The sequence below is a fragment of the Athene cunicularia genome (genome assembly GCF_003259725.1).
Source record: "Athene cunicularia isolate RWA chromosome Z unlocalized genomic scaffold, athCun1 chrZ_part1, whole genome shotgun sequence".
Lineage (NCBI taxonomy): Eukaryota > Metazoa > Chordata > Aves > Strigiformes > Strigidae > Athene > Athene cunicularia.
Window position 1 is genome coordinate 26,941,955 of NW_020799142.1, and position 23,446 is coordinate 26,965,400.

A 23,446-nucleotide genomic window follows, 5' to 3' on the forward strand; every position below is an offset into this window, starting at 1 on the left:
GCTCACTGCAATTCTTGTTGTTCAGTTGCTATCCTTATGCACCGAGGATGCTCACAGAACCCTGAAAACTTTGTGTTGCTCCTCTGAGATCTGAAATGATCCTTTGGAGACTCACAGCTCAGAAAAACACATAAACCTTGGTGTTCACCAGCCAGAGAGCAGAACAGATGAGGATGTCATGAATATCATGTGTCCTGTCAGTAGCAGGGTGCTTGTGAGGTGAGGGTGCCATGGTGGTCTTGGATGCAGACCTCAGCTGAGCATGAACAGAGAAACATCCAAGGAGCCCTCTCCTCTGAACCCAGGACTGTCTTGGCTTCAAGTATAGCAGACAGCACTACACCCAGCTGTGCACAACAGAGCCCCAGTGTGCCAGGCCCAGCAAGTGATGCAATTAAAGCACCACCTGTGTGGCCAAGCTTTTAATGGGGCAGTTAGGGAGATATACCACATGAAGTGGTGGAAAAGAGGTAGGATAGAAGTAGCAGCAACAAACTGAGTGCAATTTTTGCCCAGTTAGCAACAGTCAGACTTCATTGTGTCCATCAGTTTTAATCCAGAGGTCTGGGGAGGAGCAATTCCCAAAAGCAGAGGACAGCACGGAAGAAACAGAGGTTTCTTCTGTGATTCTTCATGGAGGGAGGGCTGATTGAAACAGATCATGGAGCAATATGGGCCTATGCTGGGCATAGGCAAAAGAGGCTGTTGCTTGGGTTCACAAACTGATAGAAGCAACTCTGCTGCAGCTTCAGCTATTACCATCTCAGCTTGGGGTCATAGATACCACCAGCCTCTTAGACCAACCAACACCACTTGCTTTATGGAGAAGTTTTTGGAACAGGAATTAAGTTGCAGTGAAGATGGCAGGACTAGTTGTGCAGAGAGGCTTCTGGATCTTGCAAGTCCTGGCTGGGGCTAAGAGGGAGCTTTCCCTGTTCCCTAACAGTTGCTTCACCCTGGCAGTAACAAGGCAGTGGCCTCTCCAGGAAAGACTACAGCCTGTACCAGTCACAGCCTTTCTGCTCTCCTGAGTGCAGAAAGCCTTCTGGCACCTCTCCTTTTCTTTAAAACCTCAAGCTTTTGGCACAGTTCTTTTCTTGTTCTGCTTGGCAGTCATTCTCTATAAAGCAGGTCACACTGAAGGAAAGTAAAGCTGTTTTTATAGATGCCACATATTTCACAGAATCACAGAATGGTTTGGGTTGGGAGGGACCTTAAAGATCACCTAGTTCCAACCCCCCTGCCATGGGCGGGGACACCTTCCACTAGACCAGGTTGCTCAAAGCCCCGTCCAACCTGGCCTTGAACCAAGATTTACCAAGATAAGATTTTATTTAAGAAAGTGTAATGTCACAGCAGTAATTGGACAGTCTGATCCCATTTCTCCAGTTGTTAAACACAGCTATCATTCAAAAAAGCTTTATTTACTGCATGAGTCACGGCTGAATGGCTTGTACTGAGGGAATGCATTTATTGCATCATTCATAGAAATGAGACGTCGCATTCTGGTACTGTGTAAAATAGCTGTAGTCCCCTTTTGAAATTTCTTCCAGAAGAAAAAACAGGAATTGTTCATCAAATTTAAAAACATTTGAGCATCCCCCAAACCCTCTTTCCAAATCAACCTGTAGAAAAATCAAGCCCCATAGACAACATTTACGTCTTTTCTCCGGGTCCAGTTACAGTATGTTCTTGGCAGACAGATCCAAGTCTTCATGTGTTTGCTCAAAGAATTATCTCCAGCTTCTCCTGTGTAATCATTGCAATCTATTTGTCTCTGCCTCCAGCCACAGTGCAGTACAAGTAGTAGACTCCTGTTCTCTCCACTTTGCTTTGCAAACTGCTCCTCTCCCAGGCTTCCTCCCACTTCCCATATCAGTGAAATCATCCATCCTCACTTCTTAAGACTGCACAGCTGAACCATTGCCTCTCACTGACTCCTGCCTTACTCTTCATGTCTCTTTCTCCTGTGAGTTCTGCTCAAATCTTTTTCCCTTTTCTTAACCCTGTGCCTTTTTTTTTTCTTTGTTGCTGATTCAATCTAAGCCTTTGTGAATGGGGAACTGTTTCAACTCTGTGTCTTGCAAAGTACCACTGTTTGTAGCACAATAAAATAAATCCTCTACAGGGTTTTAAGGCAATTCTACCATAAACCCAAACCCATCATGTTATGCTTGCTATAAGTTTGATTTTTTTTTATTACCTTCCACTAAATGCAAGACAATCCCCACTTATTCCAAACACCCTCTATACCCTCTCTTTTTCTCAGTGCCATGAAACTGGCACAATCAAGGCAGTAGGTGTTGGTGTCTTTTGGAGGAATGATGCAGTTCTTCTGTCTAGCGTGATAGCCTGAAACTCTTGAGCTTAAAAGTGCTTTCTGCCATGAGTAAACTGTGAGTTGGTGATGAAGTTTAATCACACCAGGTATTTCAGAACTTCAGGCGGCTGACAGCCCCTTCACTGCAGTGGAGCACCATTGCCACTCCTTGCCAGAAAACAGCCCCTCTCTGCCTCCATCACTACCTGGCCCAAAAGTAAGAGCAGATTTTCAAAAAAGAAAGATTTGCTATGATTTATTTTAAATACTGGTTGTAGCACTAGGAACTTGAGAGAAGAGATGAATAGTACAAGTGAGACAGTTGTACTTTGTATAAGTTCATCTGAGAAACTGTGTTTGTCATTAAATGACACTGTGCTAAAAATATGTGTTGAACAAGGCTAGCATATTTAATATTTAAAGTGATGCTGTCAGGCATGAGTATTTGAGTCCACAATAGAGGCCACTTTTAAAATTAAGATTTAAAGAAAAAACAAGTATCTTGGGCTTAAACACCCTAGTAAACCCTAGCACTATGTTTTTTTGTAAGTTCATTAGAAGAATATGGGAATAGTTGTTCCAAAACAGTTCACCAATTCATGACTAATTTACAAGGTGTTTTTAGCTATAAAAAGTTTGAGAAACTTAAGTCACAAAGCAGCTGTGCCTTTTTTAGCTACAGACTTTCAGCCTGAACATGAAAGACTTGAGTTCAATTCCTTTTTCTGCCTGAATGCTTCAACTACAGGTCTGAAATGTGGTTTTACACAGCCTCTGATCTGTGGGGCAGGGGGTAAAGCAAAATGTGAAAGCAAAACTTTGACATACTTATTTCTGTGCAGGCAGATGTTATTCAGTTCCTCACAGCTCACATAGCCAACTCACTTCTGCCTATGTGCAGAAGAGCTATGATAGACAGCCCTTGAATTTGGCTTTGGGTCCTTTGGACAGTCCTTTGGGTTTTGCTATCCTTCATTGAAAGGGGATGATCAGTAACACAGGGAGGTGATCTTAGCTCCCTTGTTGTCAAAGTTCTTCTTTCTATCTTCAGTTAAACATTCATGGGTACCCTGGAGTTTCCAGTTCTGTAGAAAGTAGTGTTATGACTGCATTAGAAAAAGCTACAGCTGCTTTGGGGTCACACTGACTAGGTAACTGGAAGCATCTCCACAGGGTCTACTGGAGCATCTCCAGGACATTCATCTGACCTGGAACCAGGCTGTAATCTCCTCTGCTTCAGGGCAGGCCAGAGAGAGAAATGAAAGAGGGCAGGAGTAAAGGGGGAAAAGACAATGCCAGCTGTCTGCATTTACCTGGTATTGACCATCAGATGGGAGGTGACCAGGATAACCTGGAGAGTTGCAAGAGTGGAAAAGCTTCATATGAAAATTCCACTGTGCTAGTGAGGAATGATGCCTGGGTTGGCAGTAAATTGCCTGTAGCATCTAGTGGGTACGTAATTCCAAACCTGTTTGTTTTCTTACCTTAACCACCTTAAGGAAATCCTTTTTCACTATGCGGACGGTCAAACACTAGAAAATTTCCCAGGGAGGTAGTGTCATCTCCACCCTTGAAGGCTTTGAAAATCTGACTGGATAAAGCTCTGAGCAGCCCAGTATGATCCCATAGCTGATCATGCTTTGAGCACGACATTGGGCTAGAAAGCTCCTGAGGTCTTTTCCAGGTAGAAGTATCCTGTGATCCTATTCTCTGTTAGGACTCCAGTTATTTTTCTAGATGTCATATACCTTCTACTCACTACTGAAAAAGCCTAGCAAGTCTTGTCTAGTTGCTTTCTTGGATTTCCAACACAAACACAGTAGGATTTGCAGAGACAGATTTAGGTAACTTACATGCACTGGCACAAAGCCGTCCTCTTCCACAAGCACTGGTATGTCCACTGGTAAACAAGAGAAGCCCAATTGCTACTTTATTTTCACTTCGTTACAAATGTTCTTCTTTTTATATTTTAATTATTCCTCTCTGTTCTTTCACTTTAATTAACCAAACCTTGATTGTACAGTGATTGAATTTAAGGACATATTAAAAAATTTTTTCCTTTGCTTGTATCTCTTACTGACTCCAGTGCATGGACAGGGAAATTGTTCTTTTACAGTTGTGTTTCCTGACTTGCATTTTATGTGTGATTCTCAATGCTGAGTGGTCTCTTAATACCAGCAAGCAGCTGATTTCTTGTACCCACTGTGTCCTAGCAAAACAAGGGCATTCACAGAGCGTAGTGATGGAATGTTACAAAGCAGAACCAAATTCAAGGTGATGTGCATGTGTTCATGTGAGGTACAGCACAGGTGACAGTCAAGTAGCTGCTGACTGTACAACACCTCCATTTCAGAGACCAGTTTGAGCTCTTCTTGGCACTGATGATATATCAGCCAGCCATTGGAAAATTCACTTAAATCTTAGACTGGCAGAGGGATTTTTTTCTGCTGTGATTTGGATTTTTAAGGGGACTTCGCAGGAAAAGATCATGACCCAGAGGCTGGCTGTCACACACAAATCCCTACCTGCTGCATGCCACCAATAATTAAAAGAAAGAACAGAAAATAAAAAAACAAATTAATCCTCCCATCCCATGTTTTTTTCCCATTTGCATCCCATGCATTTTTTCTGTAGGATCAGGGAATGGATTTTAAGCAGAGAAGGTTAAAATCTATCCTGGAGAATGAGGTCTACTATTTTAATAACTTGAGAAACAGTTTTGATGTTCTTATGAGGATTTTAGGGCAGGAGTGGACACAGTGGGCAGATTCAAGCCTGTTAAAGGTGGGGAGGTTGCCTTGGGAAAAAATGAATGCTGCTGTGGAGCAAACTGATACGTTGCCTGTAGCCCAGAAGAAATAAATTCTCTTTCATGGTCTTGGAGTTTGGAACAAAGAGGTGCTTATGAAAAGCTGATTGTTACATCTAACAAGGTTACAGAACAATAGTAAAACTTTTCAAAGGCAGGATGCAACAAAAAAGCAACTTGCCAGACCTCACAGACCAGCTCTATAATCCAGAGGCAGAATGACAGAATTGTGAAAAATTAAGCAGAGAATATTTGATGTTCTAAAAATGAAGATTCGTGAGTACATTTGTTCCGGTCCTTCACCTCAACAAATTATTTGCTCTGGCTTCCTGAGGCCTCATCATGTACTTAGTGCTGGAGGGCCCTTAGCAGTGGTTAACAAACAGGGCTGTTAAAAGGCTGAGTGCTCTGAGCTGTGCTCTGTGGAGGAAATGGGGTTTGTCAGGTCGGAGGTAACAGTGGCTTGTCACGATTTGTAAACAGACACCACTGTAAAACCTGTTCTTTGGGGCAGTCCTTCAAAGCCTCTGGGGTTTGCTAGATACAGCTCCCTGTGTTAAAGTCACCCAAGTGACTTCAAATGGTGATCTTGCTCCCCAGAGATTCTCAGAGACAGAGTCTCCCATGGGCATCATCTACCAAGCACTGACTTTTGCTTTGTTCCTTCTTTTGGAGACTTTTGGCTTCACGCAGAGACTGTCAGATGTACCTGGTAAACACAAAGTCTCTCAGGGTGATGCTTTGCCAGGTCAGCACCTTGCACTGTCATTGGTAGATGTTGGTTGACCTTCATGAAGTCTGTTTCAGATGATCAGGTTATGGAGCCAGTGGTGAATTCTAAGTATGATTCTTCACAAGGTCAACCAAAGTAAGCAGGTTACATTTAACACTGCAAGTGAAGTAAGAAAACCATACGGTCACTGTCCCAGCTACCAAGGCCTTTCCAGTGAGCAGAGAGTCGTAGGTTTAACCCCCAAATTTACTTCTCTGTGTTACTGGAATTTGCTGTTGCAAGGTACCCTCACCAGACAGAAACAGCAGAAACTTAGTTGGGGTACTTGCTTATTCCATTTCACTGCTTTTAAGGGTCAAATCGATCTCATTTACAGAAGAAAATACTTTCTGCCTCTGGTTGGCAATACTGTACTCTCCAGAGGGATGTGGAAGAGCAATGTCTCTCTATGCCTTTCCCACCAGACACTGCTGTAGAGGTGATGCCATCTGAGCTGCTCACACAGCTTTGCCACAGTGTGGTCAGGAGTGGAGATGTAGTTTGCTTTCCCTTATACTTTCCTGGATCCTGGAGACGTGGTAGGAAGAAACATTACTGTCATTGGGCTGAGCCAATGTGACTTAAGGCATCCAGGGAGCATATGCAGGGGGTAGAAGAATGTCAGCTTGAGTAGTTTTTCGGTCTCTCATTTTTTAGCCCAGTGAGGTCCAAGTCAGGACACATCCCCTCAATCAGATAGGTTTGCTGGGTTGTGTATTGGGAAAATAAATGATGATTCTTCCTCTCGTTCCCCCAGTGCACATGCTGCCCAGGGAGAGACTCTGTTGAAGTCAGCTCAGCAGATTCTAGTGCCCCAAATTTTGGCTTAAGTGCTATCCCTGGGAAGGATGAGGCTGTTAGTCCCTGGGCTTTCTCCATTGGTGCTGACCTGGAGAGAAGTTAAAAGTTTTTTATTTTCAAAGCTTGGTGCTGCCCTTCTGTTCACCTCACAGGTGCAGCTGTTAGCAGCCACAAAGGCTTGTTGAAAGCAGAGAGTATTTTCTGCCACCCTTTCTCTCTGCTCACAGCTTTTCCCTGTCCTTTTTGAGCATTGAGTGTGCCAGCTTCGGTGAGGTGAAGAGACTGTCAGGAAATCTGAGTGCTAAAGCTATTTCTGTTTGGGTCTTGGCAAAAGCCAGGCTCTTTCCAGCATATTGTGCATGAGAAAGATTCCAGGCTTGAGACAGTCACTGAACGTGTGTATGTGTTGTGTACACACACCACAGCTCCTTCGTCCTCGCTCTTGCTTGAACTTCTTGCCTCAAGGGAAGCAGTACCTCATTCGCACTCCCCAGTCTCCTGCAGACTCCCCAGCCTGTGTTTTCAGAGAGAGTTTCTGATGTTGCTTCACACTGAAGTTGTCTTCAGGACAGATAATCCTGTCACTGTTATTTTCTGTCCCCAGGGTAATCTGAGATACAGTATGTCCTAAAAGTTGCTGATGCTTGTTATGCAGAGAAATAACAAGGCAAAAAAAGACAACAGTTGATACTACTGGCCCTGCATGCGGTTGGTTGGCAATGGAAATCTGTGTTCTTAATTCAGAACAGATTATGAACAGGAAAATCAGTTTCTTTACAAAAATGCATAGCAAAAAGATAAACAAAACAAGCTTGTATCTCTGCAAAGGCTCTCTGAAATCCCACCATGCCTTAAGATAACAACACCTGCTCTTCACATCTTTTGCTCTAAATTGGAGTCTATAGGGTTTTGTTCCTTGCACATCCTGCTGCCTGCTCCATCGACAGATGTGCAGTACCCAGCCAGCATCTCCCCACTGTCGTCTCCTCTTCCCTCCCCTTCACCTCTGCCTGTCTGCCTGGCAGCACCACCTGGCTGAAGGGCAGGCAGGTCATTTCTTACAAAGTCCTTTAAAAGGCATTGGAATTAGCACAGATGCTGACAAAGTTTTTAGCATGGAGAAAAATCTGACTCTCCTCATAACACTTTTTCATCATTAAATTCAACCCACTTTCACTGCGCTTAAGTGTCTGTGTGTACCAGTTAAAGCCTGTTGCAAATCTTAATTATTGAAAGATAATTCAAACTGAAGTTGGAAACAAGAGAAACTGTACATCACTGAAACACCTACCATTTTAGCTGCCTGTACTCCTTATGCACAGTATGTTTTCTGTCTTAATTTCCTCAGGCAAGGAACTACACTGTGTACACACTCCCTAGTCCCTTAATGCTACTGCAATAAAGCCGTGCTTGCTGAGACCCTCAGGCTGTTTCTCTCCCCTTTTCTTCTACTCTTACAACTCTTCTGTTCCTCTCATCTCACCTCCAGCTCCAGCTGAGCAGCCAAATAGGTAACTATGCAACAGTAAGCCTTATGTTCTTAAGCAGTTGGCAGTTTTAGCTAACAAATATGTACATGCCTAGTGAAGCTGAACATGCATGCACTGTGGCCCAACACAAACCTGGCACAAGCATGCAAGGGGCACAGAAATGATGATAAATCTTGTATTGATTTTGCTTGTGTCACTTTTATCTTTAAAAAGCTGTAGAAAGTCCTTAGCACTGTAGAAAATCATTTGACTTTTGGTCTTTTGATAAGCAAATCCAAACTGGGATTTTTCTTCCCTTCAGTGCATACATCTGGCCATCAAGGAGGGAGGTAAGAATGTTGGTTTGCCAGAATTTCTGCCTCACTGTGTCATTTAGGAGACTGGGTCAGATAGCGGGGAGTCGGCAGCTGCACTGTTGCCAGCAATCTCATTCAGTGCTACGGTGTTGAGAGCAGGCATCTGGGAGGCAGTGGGAAACCTCTCCTGCCTGCTCTTAGGGGGAAGTGAATGTATTTGCTAATCAGTGGGATCTTACCAGGCCTTTAGCTGCAACAAGAGACAGAAAAACATGAATCTTTGCAAGATCAGTAATGTGTGGAGACGCAAGGCCTAACAAGTCTCTGTTATGCCTGTCTCCCCTTCGCCTAGACTCACTTTTACAGTCCCCCCAGAAGCAGTGTTAAACCTTGCTCAGGCCAGCAGTACTTTGGCACCCATCATCTCCCCTTTGGGGCTGCCTGTGATACAGCAGTGAGCGGCGCTGGGATGGCAGTGCCACAACCACAGCCCTGAATGGTCATGCCAGCGCCTGGCAGCTTGTGTTAGCAGACCAATTCTGAGCATCATTGCCCCACACACTGTCCTGACAGAGGGTAACAAAGATGTGAAATAATCAGCATTAAATTACTAATTTTATACCAGTCCATTAACATCGGAGAACTGTCATCATCTTTACCTGTACATTACTGCTGTCTTCAGCGTGAGTCAGGTTTTCCCTGAGTCCCTTTGAGTTCTCCCTGCCACCAGAACTGCAGTTCCTTTGACAGAGGCAGCAGCTCAGCAGTGCATACATCTGATTTCCAGCTGCGGGGCTCTGCAGTTTGGGGTGACATCTCTCATCCCCCAGCCCTGCTTACCCTCCTGCTGCACTCAACGCAGCTGCAACCAGCAACCTGGTCTTTCATCTTGTCTGTCATCTTGTGTTTCAAGCCCCTCTCTCAGGGGTTTCAGCAGGGACATAAGTTTTCTCTGTCCAGTCCTGTTTCCTTCTGACATTTGAGGCATGGCTGTGTTTTGCCTCCAGTCCCTTCAAGAGGTGTAAGGAAAAGGCAGTTGCCAAACCCTCAGCCCTACAGCTGGAAGGAGGAGGAAGTTAGGGAACATAAAATAGTTGGCAATAGCATCTTACCATCCCCTCTGCCCTCCTCTACTGGCTAACATTGACAGATAGAAGCCCTACCTTAGAAAGGAGGCAGGACATCCCTTGAGGATGGGAAAAGGTTTAATCATTTATGATAGTTTGGGACTAATTCCTGAGTCCCTTTCTGATTTCTCTACCAAAGCAGGGTCTGAGCTGGAGGAGGAAGGTGGTAGCATCCTGCCCCCTCTGCCAAGACATCCTACAAGGAACAGATTGCCGCACCCAGTGAGCCCCATCCTTCAGAGCATGCAGCGAAGGACAAAGTCAGAGATGAAGCTGTGAGCTTTCTCTAAACTCTTTCCAAAGAGAAAGAGGAACGGAGTTCCTGCTCCTCCCTGGGGTGGGCCACCCATCCAAATCTAGATGAGAGCAGCATGGAGATCAAAATGACAGATTAGGCTCTTTGAAACTACTTGTAAGGTCTATGTCTGCCCTAGATAAACCCTGCCTGCCTCTCTCCTCACCGTCTGGCAAGACTTCAGAAGAGAGGAGCAGGAGTCTTTGAGATACACCAATTATAACAGCTGGGCTGCAATGCCAAGCTGTCCCCAAGGGGCACCATGCCCCGGTGATCTAGCAGCAGCTCCAGGTGCCACCCAAACAGCTTTTGCAGCAGGAAAGAGAAGGGAGGTGATTGGTGACAGACAGTGTGGCTTCACTAAGGGAAAATCATGCCTGACAGATTTGGTGGCCTTTTACAACAGGGTTACACCACTGGTGGATAAGGAAAGAGCAAGTGATGTCATCTACCTGGACCTGTGAAAAGCATTTGACACTGTCCTGCACAACATTCTTGTCTCTGAATTGGAGAGATGTGGATCTGACAGATGGACCACTCCATGGATAAGGAATTGGCTGGGTGGTTGAACTCAAAGAGCTGTGGTCAACAGCTCGATGTCCAAGTGGAGAGCAGTGACAAGTGGTGTTCCTCAGGGGTCGGTGATGGGGCTGGTGCAGTTTAGCATCTTTGTTGGTGACATGGACAGTGGGATCGAGTGCACCCTCAGCAAGTTTTACAGTGACACCAAGCTGTGTCAACACGCTGGAGGGAAGGGATGTGCCATCCAGAGGGACCCGGACAGGCTGGAGAGGTGAGCCCATGCAAACCTCATGAAGTTCAACAAGGCCAAGTGCAGGGTCCTGCACATGGGTCGGGACAATCCCAAGCACAAATACAGGCTGGGGGATGAGTGGATTGAGAGCAGCCCTGTGGGGAGGGTCTTGGGAATAGTAGTGAATGGAAAACTGAATATGAGCCAGCCATGTGCAGTTGCAGCCCAGAAAACCAACCATATCCTGTGCTGCATCAAGAGAAGTGTGGCCAGCAGGGTAAGGGAGGTGATTCTCCCCCTCTACTCCACTGTCATGAGACCCCACCTGCAGTGCTGTGTCCAGCTCTGGGGCTCTCAGTATAAGAAGGACATGGACCTGCTTGAGTGAGTCCAGAGGAGGCCACGGAGATGACCTGGGGGCTGGAGCACCTCCCCTGTGAGGACAGGCTGAGAGAGTTGGGGGTGTTCAGCCTGGAGAAGAGAAAGATCCAGGGAGATCTTATAGCGGCCTTCCAGTACTTAAAGGGGCTACAGGAAAGGTGGGGAGGGACCCTTTATCAGGGGGTGTAGGGATACGATGAGTTGCAATGGTTTTAAAAGTGACAGAGAGTAGATTTAGATTAGATATAAGAAAGAAATCCTTCCCTGTGAGGGTGGTGAGGCCCTGGCACAGGTTGCCCAGAGAAGCTGTGGCTGCCCCCTCCCTGGCAGTGTTCAAGGCCAGGCTGGACGGGGCTTTGAGCAACCTGGGCTGGTGGAAGGTGTCCCTGCCCATGGCAGGGGGGTTGGAACTGGATGATATTTAAGGTCCCTTCCAACCTTGTGAGTGTTGGGACATGCTGTGCACTAGGGCTCATACAGAGATCCCCAACCCTGATCCAAGAGGAAATGTATTGAATTAGGGGCCACTCTCCCTCTGAAATAGAATTCCTGACAACCTAATTAATGAAAGCTTAGTAGCAGATTGGTTAATCATAAACTTACTAAATAACTAATTGAGCCATTTGTCAAATTTCCAGACAATGGCAGTCTCGCTAAGGCAGAGATCAGGTCTCTAATCCTGTTAAGAGAGCAGGTTTGCTGTGCGGGATGGTTCTCTGTCTGAGCCACTGCTAATCCAGGTACCCGGGACTGGGGCTGGTAAATTGAATAGCAGGAAGAGGCACTCTGGGCTGTACATATCCTGTTGTCCCATAGAGATTCATAGTAAACAGGCTATTCATCTAGTGAAACAATGCATGGAAGTCCTCTTCTGGGGAGCAGAGTATTTGGAGGGCAACATGCTAAGTTAGTAACACTCTTTCTTTCCCTTTTCCAAGGAAGAAAACAGTAGCTATCAATACTACAGAGCAGGGATTTCTCAAAGCGTGGTGGGGTGAGGAGTATCCATCCATTCAGTGTGTTAACCAGCCTGGTTGCTTTTCCCTATCTGCTTTCATTTTGTTAGATAGAATATATGAAATTTTGTTTGAAATGCATAGGGTTGTAGAAACCCAGTGCAGGGGATCGTAAAACAGAGTGGATCAAATACATGACATTTTGCTTCTAAATCAAAGCCAGAAACACAGCTGAGACTGTCAGCTGCAGTCCAGTCCTGGGAAAAAGAAAAGTCCAAGGGTCCTTTCCAAGGAGGATGCTGAATTCAGCGAGCTTTTTGAGTCCCCAGGCTCACGTGCTGCCTGTGGCATTAGCACTGCCGTCCTTATTTGTTTTGGCTACTAGATGGGAACTCAACAAGTCATTCCAAGCAGTGGCATCTGCCAGCCAGTGAAAGCTTTCCCAATTACAACATATTAAAAATAAATTAAATCTGTAGTTTATATAGGCTATAAAACACGTACTGTCTGACATAGACCAATCATTTCTTGTGTATTTTAGACTCATGCAAGCATGGACGTTTTACTAAGTGTGTATGCAGTTCAAACCTACTTATGTGAGACTCTATTCAAGCATTTTTTTTGAGAAATATGCACTATATTATGATCTCCTGTGTAACTGAAGGCTGTGAGTATTCAGCTAGGCAAGTCTGTACTGTTACTTTCATAAATATACATCACACTTACTACATGCATTGGTAACCTTAATGCTTCTTCACAGAACATCAGTACCCATGACAATTGTAATATGGGCACTAATATTAACTCTGTTTATCTGGTAGGTTATGCCCTGAGCATAAGTGATGCTTTAAATGAAGAAAACTATTTAAATTAAGAGAGTTAAATTGCGCTTAATAAAATACTTTTTTTTTGTCTTTTCTTTTTTTGTCCACTACACCATACAGCAGGGTCAAGCAAATGACTTTGCCTTAAACCTGTGTTCAGCTGAATAGAAATGATGAGGGGAAGTTTGCAGAAGTTCTTTCCAGATGAAATAACTTAATTTTCTCTGTCCCTTTAAAATACGTTGAGGGAGAGAGTAGTTCAGTTTCATGGATTATATTTTGTGGAGTTCAGTTTATAAACTGAAACTTTTGAGCTTGGCTTGTCAGGATGTAGACGCTTCCCCAGTATCTACCCTTGTTCTTCTGGCTGTCAGGAAAAATACTCTTTGAAAAGTACATGAAAATACCAAATAAATCCCTTTCTGAAGGTAAATATGAAAAACAAATAAAAATGCATTTAAATAAAACTGATGCTGTTCGTGTATTCCACTTTTCACAGTGATAGATGAGATCCGTATGTGCAGTATTTTGCAGGAATAAAAATCACAATCCTTAAAAATTAAGTGAAAAAGCACAGGCTGAATCACAACAAAATGCCCTTGCGAGCTGGAAGCTGTGACAATAGGTGCCTTTGAAATCAGTACAAAAAGATGTTCAGAGATGAAAAGAGATGAATTGCTGCCTGCTGCTACATAGTTGCAACCTGTCTAAATAAAATGGCTGCAGAGAGAGCTCAGGCAGAGGACTGCGAGCCAGGAATCCTGGTTTTTTGCTCCCCTGCTGCCACAGATGGTCTGTGTGGCTTTAACGTAAACCAGTTTAATAGCTTCTCCCAGCAGAAAAATATCACTTACTGTTTTACAAAGATAATTTGCGATTATGTTGTGCCATGAAGAGGTAAAATGCTCTGTGTTCAAAATAGATTATTTTTTTTCCCTAGACTAGACAGCCGTAAGGTTTTCTTCTCTAGATGGCTAACTGCACTGGATGCTCTGCTCTCCTACGCATCAACGCCCAATCGAGGATATAAATGGAAGTTGTTCCTCCCTATTATCACATGAGGGTCAGATAAATGAACTTTGGGTCTGGGCTAGTGTGGCTAGGGATGGTGATACTCTGCTGGAACATAAAGCCACTTTTGGAGGTGCTTGTGGCTTGAGTAGATAATCACTTTGGTCAGGACCAGAGCACTCATTTACCTGTCCTCTGTGCTAAGGAATAGCATGGTGCTACTGTTCGGTGTATGTTTTCTGAAAGGAAATGCAAATAATAACATCATCCAGGCCATCAGAAACCTCTGTGTAACTTGTAGTAGCCCCTGTATGAGAAATAAAGAGTTTGATCCTTGAATAAGAGATCCTTGAATAACTCCCTTTTACCAGTTATTTGACTGATCAGGCCTTCATGGGAGCTGAAGGGAGCTTAAAACCACTCAAAGACCATTGGTGCTTGTGCCAGCTCTCAGCCATGCCAGAGGGACAGAGCAGCAGCCAGATCAACAAAACATAAGGAAATGCAGCTACGTGGATGCTTAAAACATGGTCCAAGAGGGACCTTGGAAGACAGATTCATACTGCTCTTGCTAGCCAATTCTCACAATTAGGTGTAGTTCACTAGATTCTCCCAAGTTTGTCTGGGTCAGTGAAAATTACATACTTCAGCTAAAAATACTGTCTTGCCCAAGCTGGTAGTTGGATGACTTAGCTATCTGACGCTTGCTTAGCTGAACAGTCTTCTCTGAAGCTGGGTAATTCAGATGGACTGTCCTGAATAATCAGTGCTGATGCCCAGTGCATATCAGCTTGAAACATACTCCGTGCATTCAGAGCAGGGGACTGGCCGCAGACGGATCCTTTTTGTTTCTGCTGCCCTTGCTTAGTAAAATTCTCTTTTCTTTCGCTTTTCTTTGCAATGCAGGGAAGCACAGCCATCAGCTGCACTAATGCCACCCACATGATCACACTTACACCCTCCAGATCTCCCCAGGGAACATAGCCCTCACCAGGATCAGCATGGCTCTGGCAGACAGCTTTCTTATACCTCCCTTTCTATACAGCCTGCCAGCAAAGCCCCTATTGATGTACATACCTTGAAATCTCTCCAAGAAGTGACACAGTCCTCACTGACAAATACTCTCTGTCAGAGGTGAAAGGTAGTGAGGGTTTCAGTGTTAACTAGACGCATGCTAATGTCCCTGAGTGAAATGATTCAAATGAGCTGAAATCAGGACTTTGTCTTGAAGTGGAAGTTGTAGTCAGCACTTCGTTCTTTCTGCTGCTGTTTGCTCACGACTCTGTTCATCACTCAGTGGTATCTGAACATACAGATTAATTTTATTTACTGTGTAATTTAAATTCTTGGCTTTCTTGAGAAGGTAGAATCAGGGATTCATCAGGGAATCATTGCAGTCCTCAGCCTCTGAAGCAGTTCACCTGACCGTGAGGGACAGAGAGGCAAATACATCCCAAAATCTTATCTCATAGACGTTGAAGATGGAAAAATACAACTCTGTCACACCAGATTAATTTCTCATTGTCTTCCCACTGCAGCAGATCCCATGGACTCACACTGTACTGTCCCCATTGCAGGAAGCTCCAACTCCTCTTGGTCATGGAGGTTCACAAGCATGGAGGTTCGTTAACACAAGCTTGAGTTAGCGAGGTTCAGCCAGCAGCTCTCAGTAAAGAGACAGGAGCAGTCAGCATCTGCGTGCTTCCAACCCACAGTGCAAAGGAAGCAAATCAGCCTTGTCTGCCATTGAATGGCATTTGTGCCAGTCAGGCTGCTGGTTGTGATTTTGTTTAAACACTGAAACCAGAGGAGTAATTGTAAAGATTTATTCAAATCTGATTTTTAACATCACCACACTCATGTTAAGTCCCTTCTGCTTCACATACTCCATTACTATTTTCCCCCATCATAAAGCAGCTAGACATATCCAGCCAGCTGAACAGGTAACCATTTAAAATTGCACTAATACAGAAGTGCTGCTTGAAATCATTCATTAGTGCTGTAGTTGTTCCCAGTGGTAAGGGGAGAATTCATCTCCTCTCCACTTAGACACGACTTTCTCTAGCAGAGGTTCCCTGTGGGAGAGTGTTTCATTTGTCATCATGCAGTTATTTTCCTGTCCTCTGACACATCCTAAATCAGGCAGGTGAAAGCACACCAGGGCAGGGACAGTTTGCTAAGTGCTTAGCATGCTGGGGCACCATCCTATTGAGGACCTTTGTGCACAGATATAATATGATACCATTGCCAGACAGGATGCAAAGCTGAGGCAAGTATGGTCCTGATTCTGTCTGCAGCATGCATTTCCTTTGCCCCTTTATACTTAAGTGTTACTTCTGCCGTACTGAAAGCTCTGCTGCTGCCTTTGGCTATTGTCACCAGTAGAGCTACCTTAGAGGAGCACTTGGAGCAGATGCTGAATGGCTCAGATGGGGTCAGTGAGCAGAACAGGCAAGTGTGAGGCTAGCACAAAGGTAGCAGGTTGCTGACTGAGCAGATTAATCTTGTTCCTTTAAATTATTTTAATGTCATAATGGGACAAATTGTCTTAAAGATGAAGTGACGTGGACAAGAAAGGAGGGACGAGATGTGATGTGGTTGGCAGGTCCAGGTGAAAGGCTATCCTGCATGCTGTTCAGAGCATACTGTCAAAAAGATCCTGGGCCCCCTCCTCACACACACACACACACACACATGCACACGCACACACATGACACTCCATTTGTTCCTCTTCTAACACAACGTCCAGGAGTAGCATAAGTGGAACTGGTGCAGCCAAATTCCCCATTGCATCAGACTGACAGCATGGCTGTCTGTGTTCTCCATCCTGAAACAAGCTCATGCTGCTTTACTCCACTCAAGCATGGAGCCAGGTAGGTTACCTATGGTGAGTTGATACTGGCCAGATGCCAGGGACCCAAAATCACTCCCCCTCCTCAGCTGGACAGGGGAGAGAAAATACAATAAAAGGCTTGTGGATCAAGATAAGGACAGAAAGAGGTCATTCACCAATTACTGTCAAAACAGATTCAACTTGGGGAAATTAGTTTAATTTATTACCAATCAAATCAGAGTAGGGTAATGAGAAATCAAAGTAAATCTTAAAACCACCTTCCCCCCATCCATCCCTTCTCATCTCTGTTCCTGATTTTTCTCACAGCAGCACAGGAGGATGGGGAATGGGTGTTATCAGTTCATCACCTATTCCCTCTGCTGCTCTTTCCCCCTCAGGGGGAGGAGTCCTCACACTCTTCTTCCACACACTCTAGCGTGAGGTCCCTCCCATAGGAGACGGTTCTCCATGAACTTCCCCAAGATGGGTCCTTCCCACAGGCTGCAGCTCTTCACAAACTGCCCCAGCGTGGGCCCTTCCATGGGGTGCAGCCCTTCAGGAACAGACTGCTCCAGCGTGGGTCCCCCACGGGGTCACCAGTCCTGCCAGCAAACCTGCTCCAGCGTGGGCTCCTCTCTCCAGAGGGCCACAGGTCCTGCCAGGAGCCTGCTCCAGCGTGGGCTTCCCACAGGGTCACAGGCTCCTTTGGGCACATCCCCCTGCTCTGTTGTGGGGTTCCCCACGCGCTGCAGGTGGGTCTCTGCTCCACCATGGACCTCCATGGGTGCAGGGCACAGCTGCCGCACCACGGGCTGCACCACGGGCTGCAGGGGAACCTCTGCCCCGGTGCCTGGAGCACCTCCTGCCCCTCCTCATTCTTCACCAACCTTGGTGTCTGCAGAGTGGTTTCTGTCACATATGCTCACCCTTTTCTCTGGCTGCAGTTGCCTTTGCACAGTTTTCTTTCCCCTTCTCAAACATGTTACCCCAGAGGTGCTACCACTGTCACTGATGGGCTCAGCCTTGGCCAGTGGTGGGTCCACCTTACAGCTGGCTGGCATTGGCTGTTGGACATAGAGGAAGCTTCTAGCAGCTTCTCACTGAAGCCACCCCTGTAGTCTCCCTCTGCCAAAACCTTGCCATGCAAACCTCATGCATTACCCAACAGGGCAGTCCTGCTAATGATCAGACAGGATCTTCATGCTCCTTACTGAGCATACTTCTTAATGTCAAAGGCATAGGTAGGCTATTTCATGCCCTCCCAACCTCCTCTTCTCTGTCCTGCTTCTTCAAGGAAGTGTCTGTCTGAAAATTCAGTGAAAAGCCAACAAGAACCTGGATTTGGCTATAGCTGTCTCTCCCACAACTGTACCAGCCCTGCTGATAGTGATTGCCTGTTGTCTCTGCAAGCCATCATACCTGCACTCACAGTGTGCTCAGTCACCCATAACTGTGTCGTGGGAAGGGGGATGACAAACCGCAGGTGTATTTCATAGGTACAGTGGTGCCATGTGAAATGGAAGCTGAACAACTTATTTCAAATACTTGCAAATACCATGTAAGAAGCATCATTGGAGCTCTTTTACTGCCACAAATTGGTGATTTCTCTGAAGCAGCTGGAGAGCAGCCTTGTTTCATTCTGGCTTCCTCATCTCCAAGTCTCTCTCCTTCGCCTTATATCTCTACTGTATTAGCTTTTCATTGATCATCCAACAGCAAACTCACCAGACATAAAATAACCAGTGGCTGGAAATCAGAGTCTTCTGGTTTTTCATTTGTTCTTGTATGTCCCATTTTCTCTGTATTTGGGAAGAGTGCCTGTTAACCCTTGTCATTTTTCTGGTGCCCAGGAGCTGCCCAGAATTAGGCAGTTTTGTAGGGTCAGCATTGATTTCCCATGAGGCTATGTTGCATTCCTGGGAATTCATTGCACATGCTGGAATGCTGCAGGCAGCATAGGCAGTCACAAACATGGAAACCCTTTTCATAGCCAGCTCCAGAAACTGCCAAGTGCTGAGGACAAGCTATGCCTATCCCTCTGGTGGGACCATGCCCTCAGTGACTCAAGCTAAGCAGCAGCCTTGAGGCTGGGGGAGTTGTAGGAACGCTGGTCTCATCTGAGTCCAATAGGGAATACTTGGCTACCATTTCAAGTGATGACTCAGAAGGAAAGAGCATCATAGCATTCCCTGAGAATTGCCCAGGTGCATAGTTGCCAGGTTTCACACAAATATTAGCACAGTTGGCTCAGTGGAGGGTTGTGATCTTAGGATTCATGCTCATGTGGGATGTAGCATCAGCCAATATGGGGCAGACTTTAAAGAAAAATGCCATTTACTTATCAAGGCTAGGTTGTTGTTCCTTCTCTAACTTGTCTTTACCATACTGCTTATGTGCCTGATCGCATCTTTTATGAGAAATACTTTAATCCGTGAAATTAGAGGGTTTTGTTAAAATGTTGGACCCTGAAAGTAACATCTTCAGAACTGCCTAAATCAGTCACATTTCTAAGAACTCAGTGCTTAGAGTTTAGGAACCTAGTCTTCAAACAAACATCTGGGGACAAAAACCAGGTAAACTGGAAGCCAGGGAAAGAGCTCACTACCTAGAAACAGGGTCCACAAACTCCACGTGCTATACCAGGAGGAAGCACCATGCAGAAAATGGGCACTGAAAACCTCCTTCCCTCATTCTGATGGACCTGATGGTGTGTGAGGCTGGAATTTACAGCCCAGAATTACTACAAGAGATTGGCACCAGAAAACTCCCTTGGGTGATGGCAGAAGTAGCAGTAGTTCATAATACTTGTGAGGCTCAAATATTAGTTTTCCTTGCCTCAAAGCCTGACATGACTCATGCACATCTCCACAACCTTCCAGGAGTTTGTCGTAACACATGAGGGTTGAGTATGCCTCCCATTCCCCTTGGAAGCTATCACATTTTGGTCACCAGGGACTCAGGATTCAAAACATCCAAGAGGGAGATGAACTGTTGACTGGGGACACAGGAATAGATGTTCCTACCACACATTATATTGCATTGGGATTATTTGCTCTAAGCCACTAAATAAGTGAAAGAAGGGGTTAAATATAAAATCTCATCGTTCAGACCCACACGTTGCAGTAGGACTCAGTAACAACATAGAAGTAGTCATGGAGAGACCTGCTGGAGAAAAAACAGCGGAAGTCCAGATTCATCACCCAAATAAATAATCTGAATTGGAGAAGAGCATTAGTTCTTGTACCAAGCAATCGACAGAAAGCAGAGAGCACTGGCCCATTTAAAAGGCTCAGGCAGGCCTTAACTGCCTTGACACAAAATGAAACCTGTAACCTCATTTCTGAGTCAGGTGCCTTTTGCGAATTATGCAGCCTCTTAAAGTGTTGGCAGCTTGTCTCAGTGCTGTGTATTTGTGGTCAGTGCTAGAGTTTCTGGTGTAGATGGGTGGAAGTTGGTTGTACTTAGGGTTTGTAAACATTTGCCTCCATAAAACCCCGCTTTATCCCTGAGTCTGAATATCAAAATCCACATGGTCTGCAAAATACCTGCCTTTTATTCTGGAGACAGAGATAACCAAGACATTTGCAAGTTCCAGTCCTGAGAAATTACTTGATTTAAGGCTTTGACTTTGGTCCTGTATCAGCCTCTTTGTTGCTTATGCCAGAGAGAGTTATTAATCCAATCCTTTTCCTGCCAAGTTCAATGAACATTTATTCACCTTTGCTGTCAGCAGGAGCAGAGCTGGGCATGGTTTGTGGGACCATGTAATCTTCTCTGCAGGTTTCTCAGCCACACTCATCATCACAGTCTGTAGGCATCTCTGCTGCTTATTTGTCCTTCAAAAAAGGCAGCCTTGGACATGTGTCCCCCTGCTCTTACTTGTGTGGAAGGGATGGAGTTGGCCTACCTTGCACTTGCACAGCCTGGTAGGCATGCTGCTTTTCCACATCAAGTGGGAAAAAATGTGCTTTTCTCTCTGATGGGAAGAGATGCAAGAGAAAAAAATGTATCAACACATGTGTATTTCACACACCACAGGGATAGCAGAAGCAAAATTAATTCATTATTCAGGTTCCCCAGCAAGCAGTCTGGTAAACCCCTATTATTCAGACATGCCACAATAGTAGTTCCCAACATTTTCTCACACTCTGGAGAACATTTTCACCTGGTTCCCTTCCTGCCTTACTCGTCCCATGTCAACTTTTTGCTACAAGCCTTGCCTGGCATTGCACAATGAGAGTGGGGCAGTTAGCTCAACTTTTGTGGCTAATCAACTGATTTTCCACAAGCAAATACTTTAAATCAAAAAACTGAATATCGGTTTGTATGAAAACTCATCATCCATGTGCTCCTATCCCTGCTGGAGGCAGGACCATATTATTACAGCACAGACATTGCATACTTGCAGAAGGCTTAGCTTTAGGACTCAAATTCTACTTGTTATCATGTGGTGAGAAGTTATTAAGATAAACAGTCTCTCCTAAAGGAGAAGTTCTTGTGCTTGAATAGGTAAAGAAAGCTTAATAGAGCGAGTAGAACACGCTCTGAAAATGTAAGCAAACAATATGCTGTTTGAAAATACAGCTGCAAAATGTTTCTCTTTTCTTAAAAAATAAAGGAAGCAAGCTCCCAAGAATCAATGTAGAATCAATGTGAGATAAAAGAAAAAGACACACTGGAGACATCACAGGTTGCCAGGAAGAAAAACAGAGAAGGCAGCAACACTTTCTGCTGTAGGGTGTGTTAATCTGGTGAGTAGCTGTCCAGGGAAGCAGCAGATACTCCGGCCCGGTGTCAGGTAGGCTGAACTAACACTAAATGATGAAGACATTTTCTGTCCCCACTGGGCCCCTAAGTAGCAGCCTCAATAGGAAGAGAACGGGTAGAGGGATAAATGCCCTTGCCCAGCACAAAGCACAGTCCTAGGGTCCATGCAGGAGCTGGGTGCAGAGAGAGACAAGGTCTCTGCCCTTTCTCTGCCTCAGCTGGGTCTTATCCAGAAGCTCCATGACCATCTTAGTGTGTGTTAACAGCTGCTCTGAGTCATGGTACATTAGTTTTAGGCCCTGGAGACCTTGGAGGCAATGGGACACAGCTTGTCCGGCCTTTGCAGTGTGCCTGCTTGGGAGATTGAGAGCTCATGTCCTTTGTTATTAATTCTGCTATGCCTTTTGCCACTATCAGATCTGGCTTTCTGCAGCTGTATGCTGGCCAGCCAGGCTGTTGCCCTAATTTTGCTTTTCCCCTTTGTATCCCATATGCAGAGAAGCAGAGGGAGCTGGCTCGGAAGGGCTCCCTGAAGAACGGCAACATGGGAAGCCCAGTTAATCAGCAGCCCAAGAAGAACAATGTGATGGCACGAACAAGGTAAAGGACTGGAAAAGCACTCAGCTGTGCTCTAAACTGCAATCCCTAACGGCATTAGGATGGGCAAGGATGATGTTCATTACCATTTTCCCACTGCCAAACACTCTGTGAGAGCAGTGATGGCCCGCCCTTCCCAAAGCTGGCAGGCCCAAATGCTCTGTGCTGTGTTGCGTCCCACACCCCAGGCAGATGCAGGGACAGCTGAGCCCAGGACCAGTGACAGTGCAGCCTGCAGGAGGCAGAGCCTGGTCGAGATCAGGGGTTTGATACAGCTGCCTTGCATGTTCTGGGTAACCTCATGTAATCCATAATCCTGTCAGCAGGAGAGGTACAATGCTGCTTCATTTAACACAAACTGGTGTAAAGCATAGTTCTGCCTTGTCTGCTTTTATCTCAGTAATTCCCCTGCTCCTTTTTGATGATGACCCCTTCCCCATACTGGCTGACTTAATGAAGGCTTGTACATAATCCATCTCTGTGTGCTTTGCTATACACCTCCTCCACACTTTGAACAGCATGGTCATACTTTGCTGGAACTGCTTTGGCACATCTCCGCATGGCAGTATCAGACAGTGCTACAAACCACTGTAAACAAAGATGTTCCTAGCTGAATACTTTCTTTTATAGTATTTCTATTTTTTTCCATGCAAGCTTTTTTCCATGCACCAGCGTATTACTTACCTGCATTCAGGAAGCAGGAACCTCCCCTGAGCCCACAGGATTGCATGCTTTACATGCTACTAGAAAGGTATTAGTTTTAGGGGAGGACCTGATTTAAAATGACAGAAGGATCTGAGTGAATGCTGGGTGATTACTGATGAATGGAAAAGTTGCATGGATTACCATATATTAAGCAGAACAGGAACTGCAGGTCAGAGCCTCTCTGTATGCAACACATCCAACAGATGAGGTTCCTTGTTCACATTAATTCCCAAAACCCAAAATAGTAGTCATAAATCATGCCAGGAATTTGTAAAGGTTTTTTTGTAAGCCTCTGAAATGTTGGTGGAACATGTTGCATTGCACCCTGCTCTGTGTTTCATTGTTGAGACCATATAAAGGAGCCAGACCTTTCATGGCAGCAAGAAATTCAGCAAATGCTCTCAGCTGAGTTTTCCACACCCACCGTTCCTCCTTGTCTTCTAAATATAAGCTGGAAAGGCTTGGTTTCTTTTGGCAATAGGCTGCATGCTAGCTTCCCGAGAGGAATGGTAGCAGATTTGCTTCTTGAGATATTTAGAAACACTGAAATTGGTGGTGGAAGATGGTAAGGGAAAGAAGATAGCTAAGTACAGGTGCTTACCTGTAAAATCAGTGTCTTTTGCTTGGAGAGGTTGTTGTTTCTGAGCTGCCGATGGAAAGAAGAGTTATCTGAGTAGGTAAGAGCAGCGCAGTGACATCTATTGACAA

General features: G+C 45.2%; 1 protein-coding gene across 1 annotated transcript in view; it reads left to right on the plus strand.

The window, feature by feature from the left end:
- The window catches only part of FAM219A (family with sequence similarity 219 member A), a 48,002-nt gene that overhangs the window by 11,010 nt on the left and 13,546 nt on the right, over window positions 1-23,446 (plus strand). Inside the window, exon 3 of the mRNA XM_026865839.1 lies at window positions 21,934-22,036. Coding sequence (XP_026721640.1) covers window positions 21,934-22,036 — 103 coding nt within the window. The remainder of the gene's footprint in view (window positions 1-21,933; window positions 22,037-23,446) is intronic.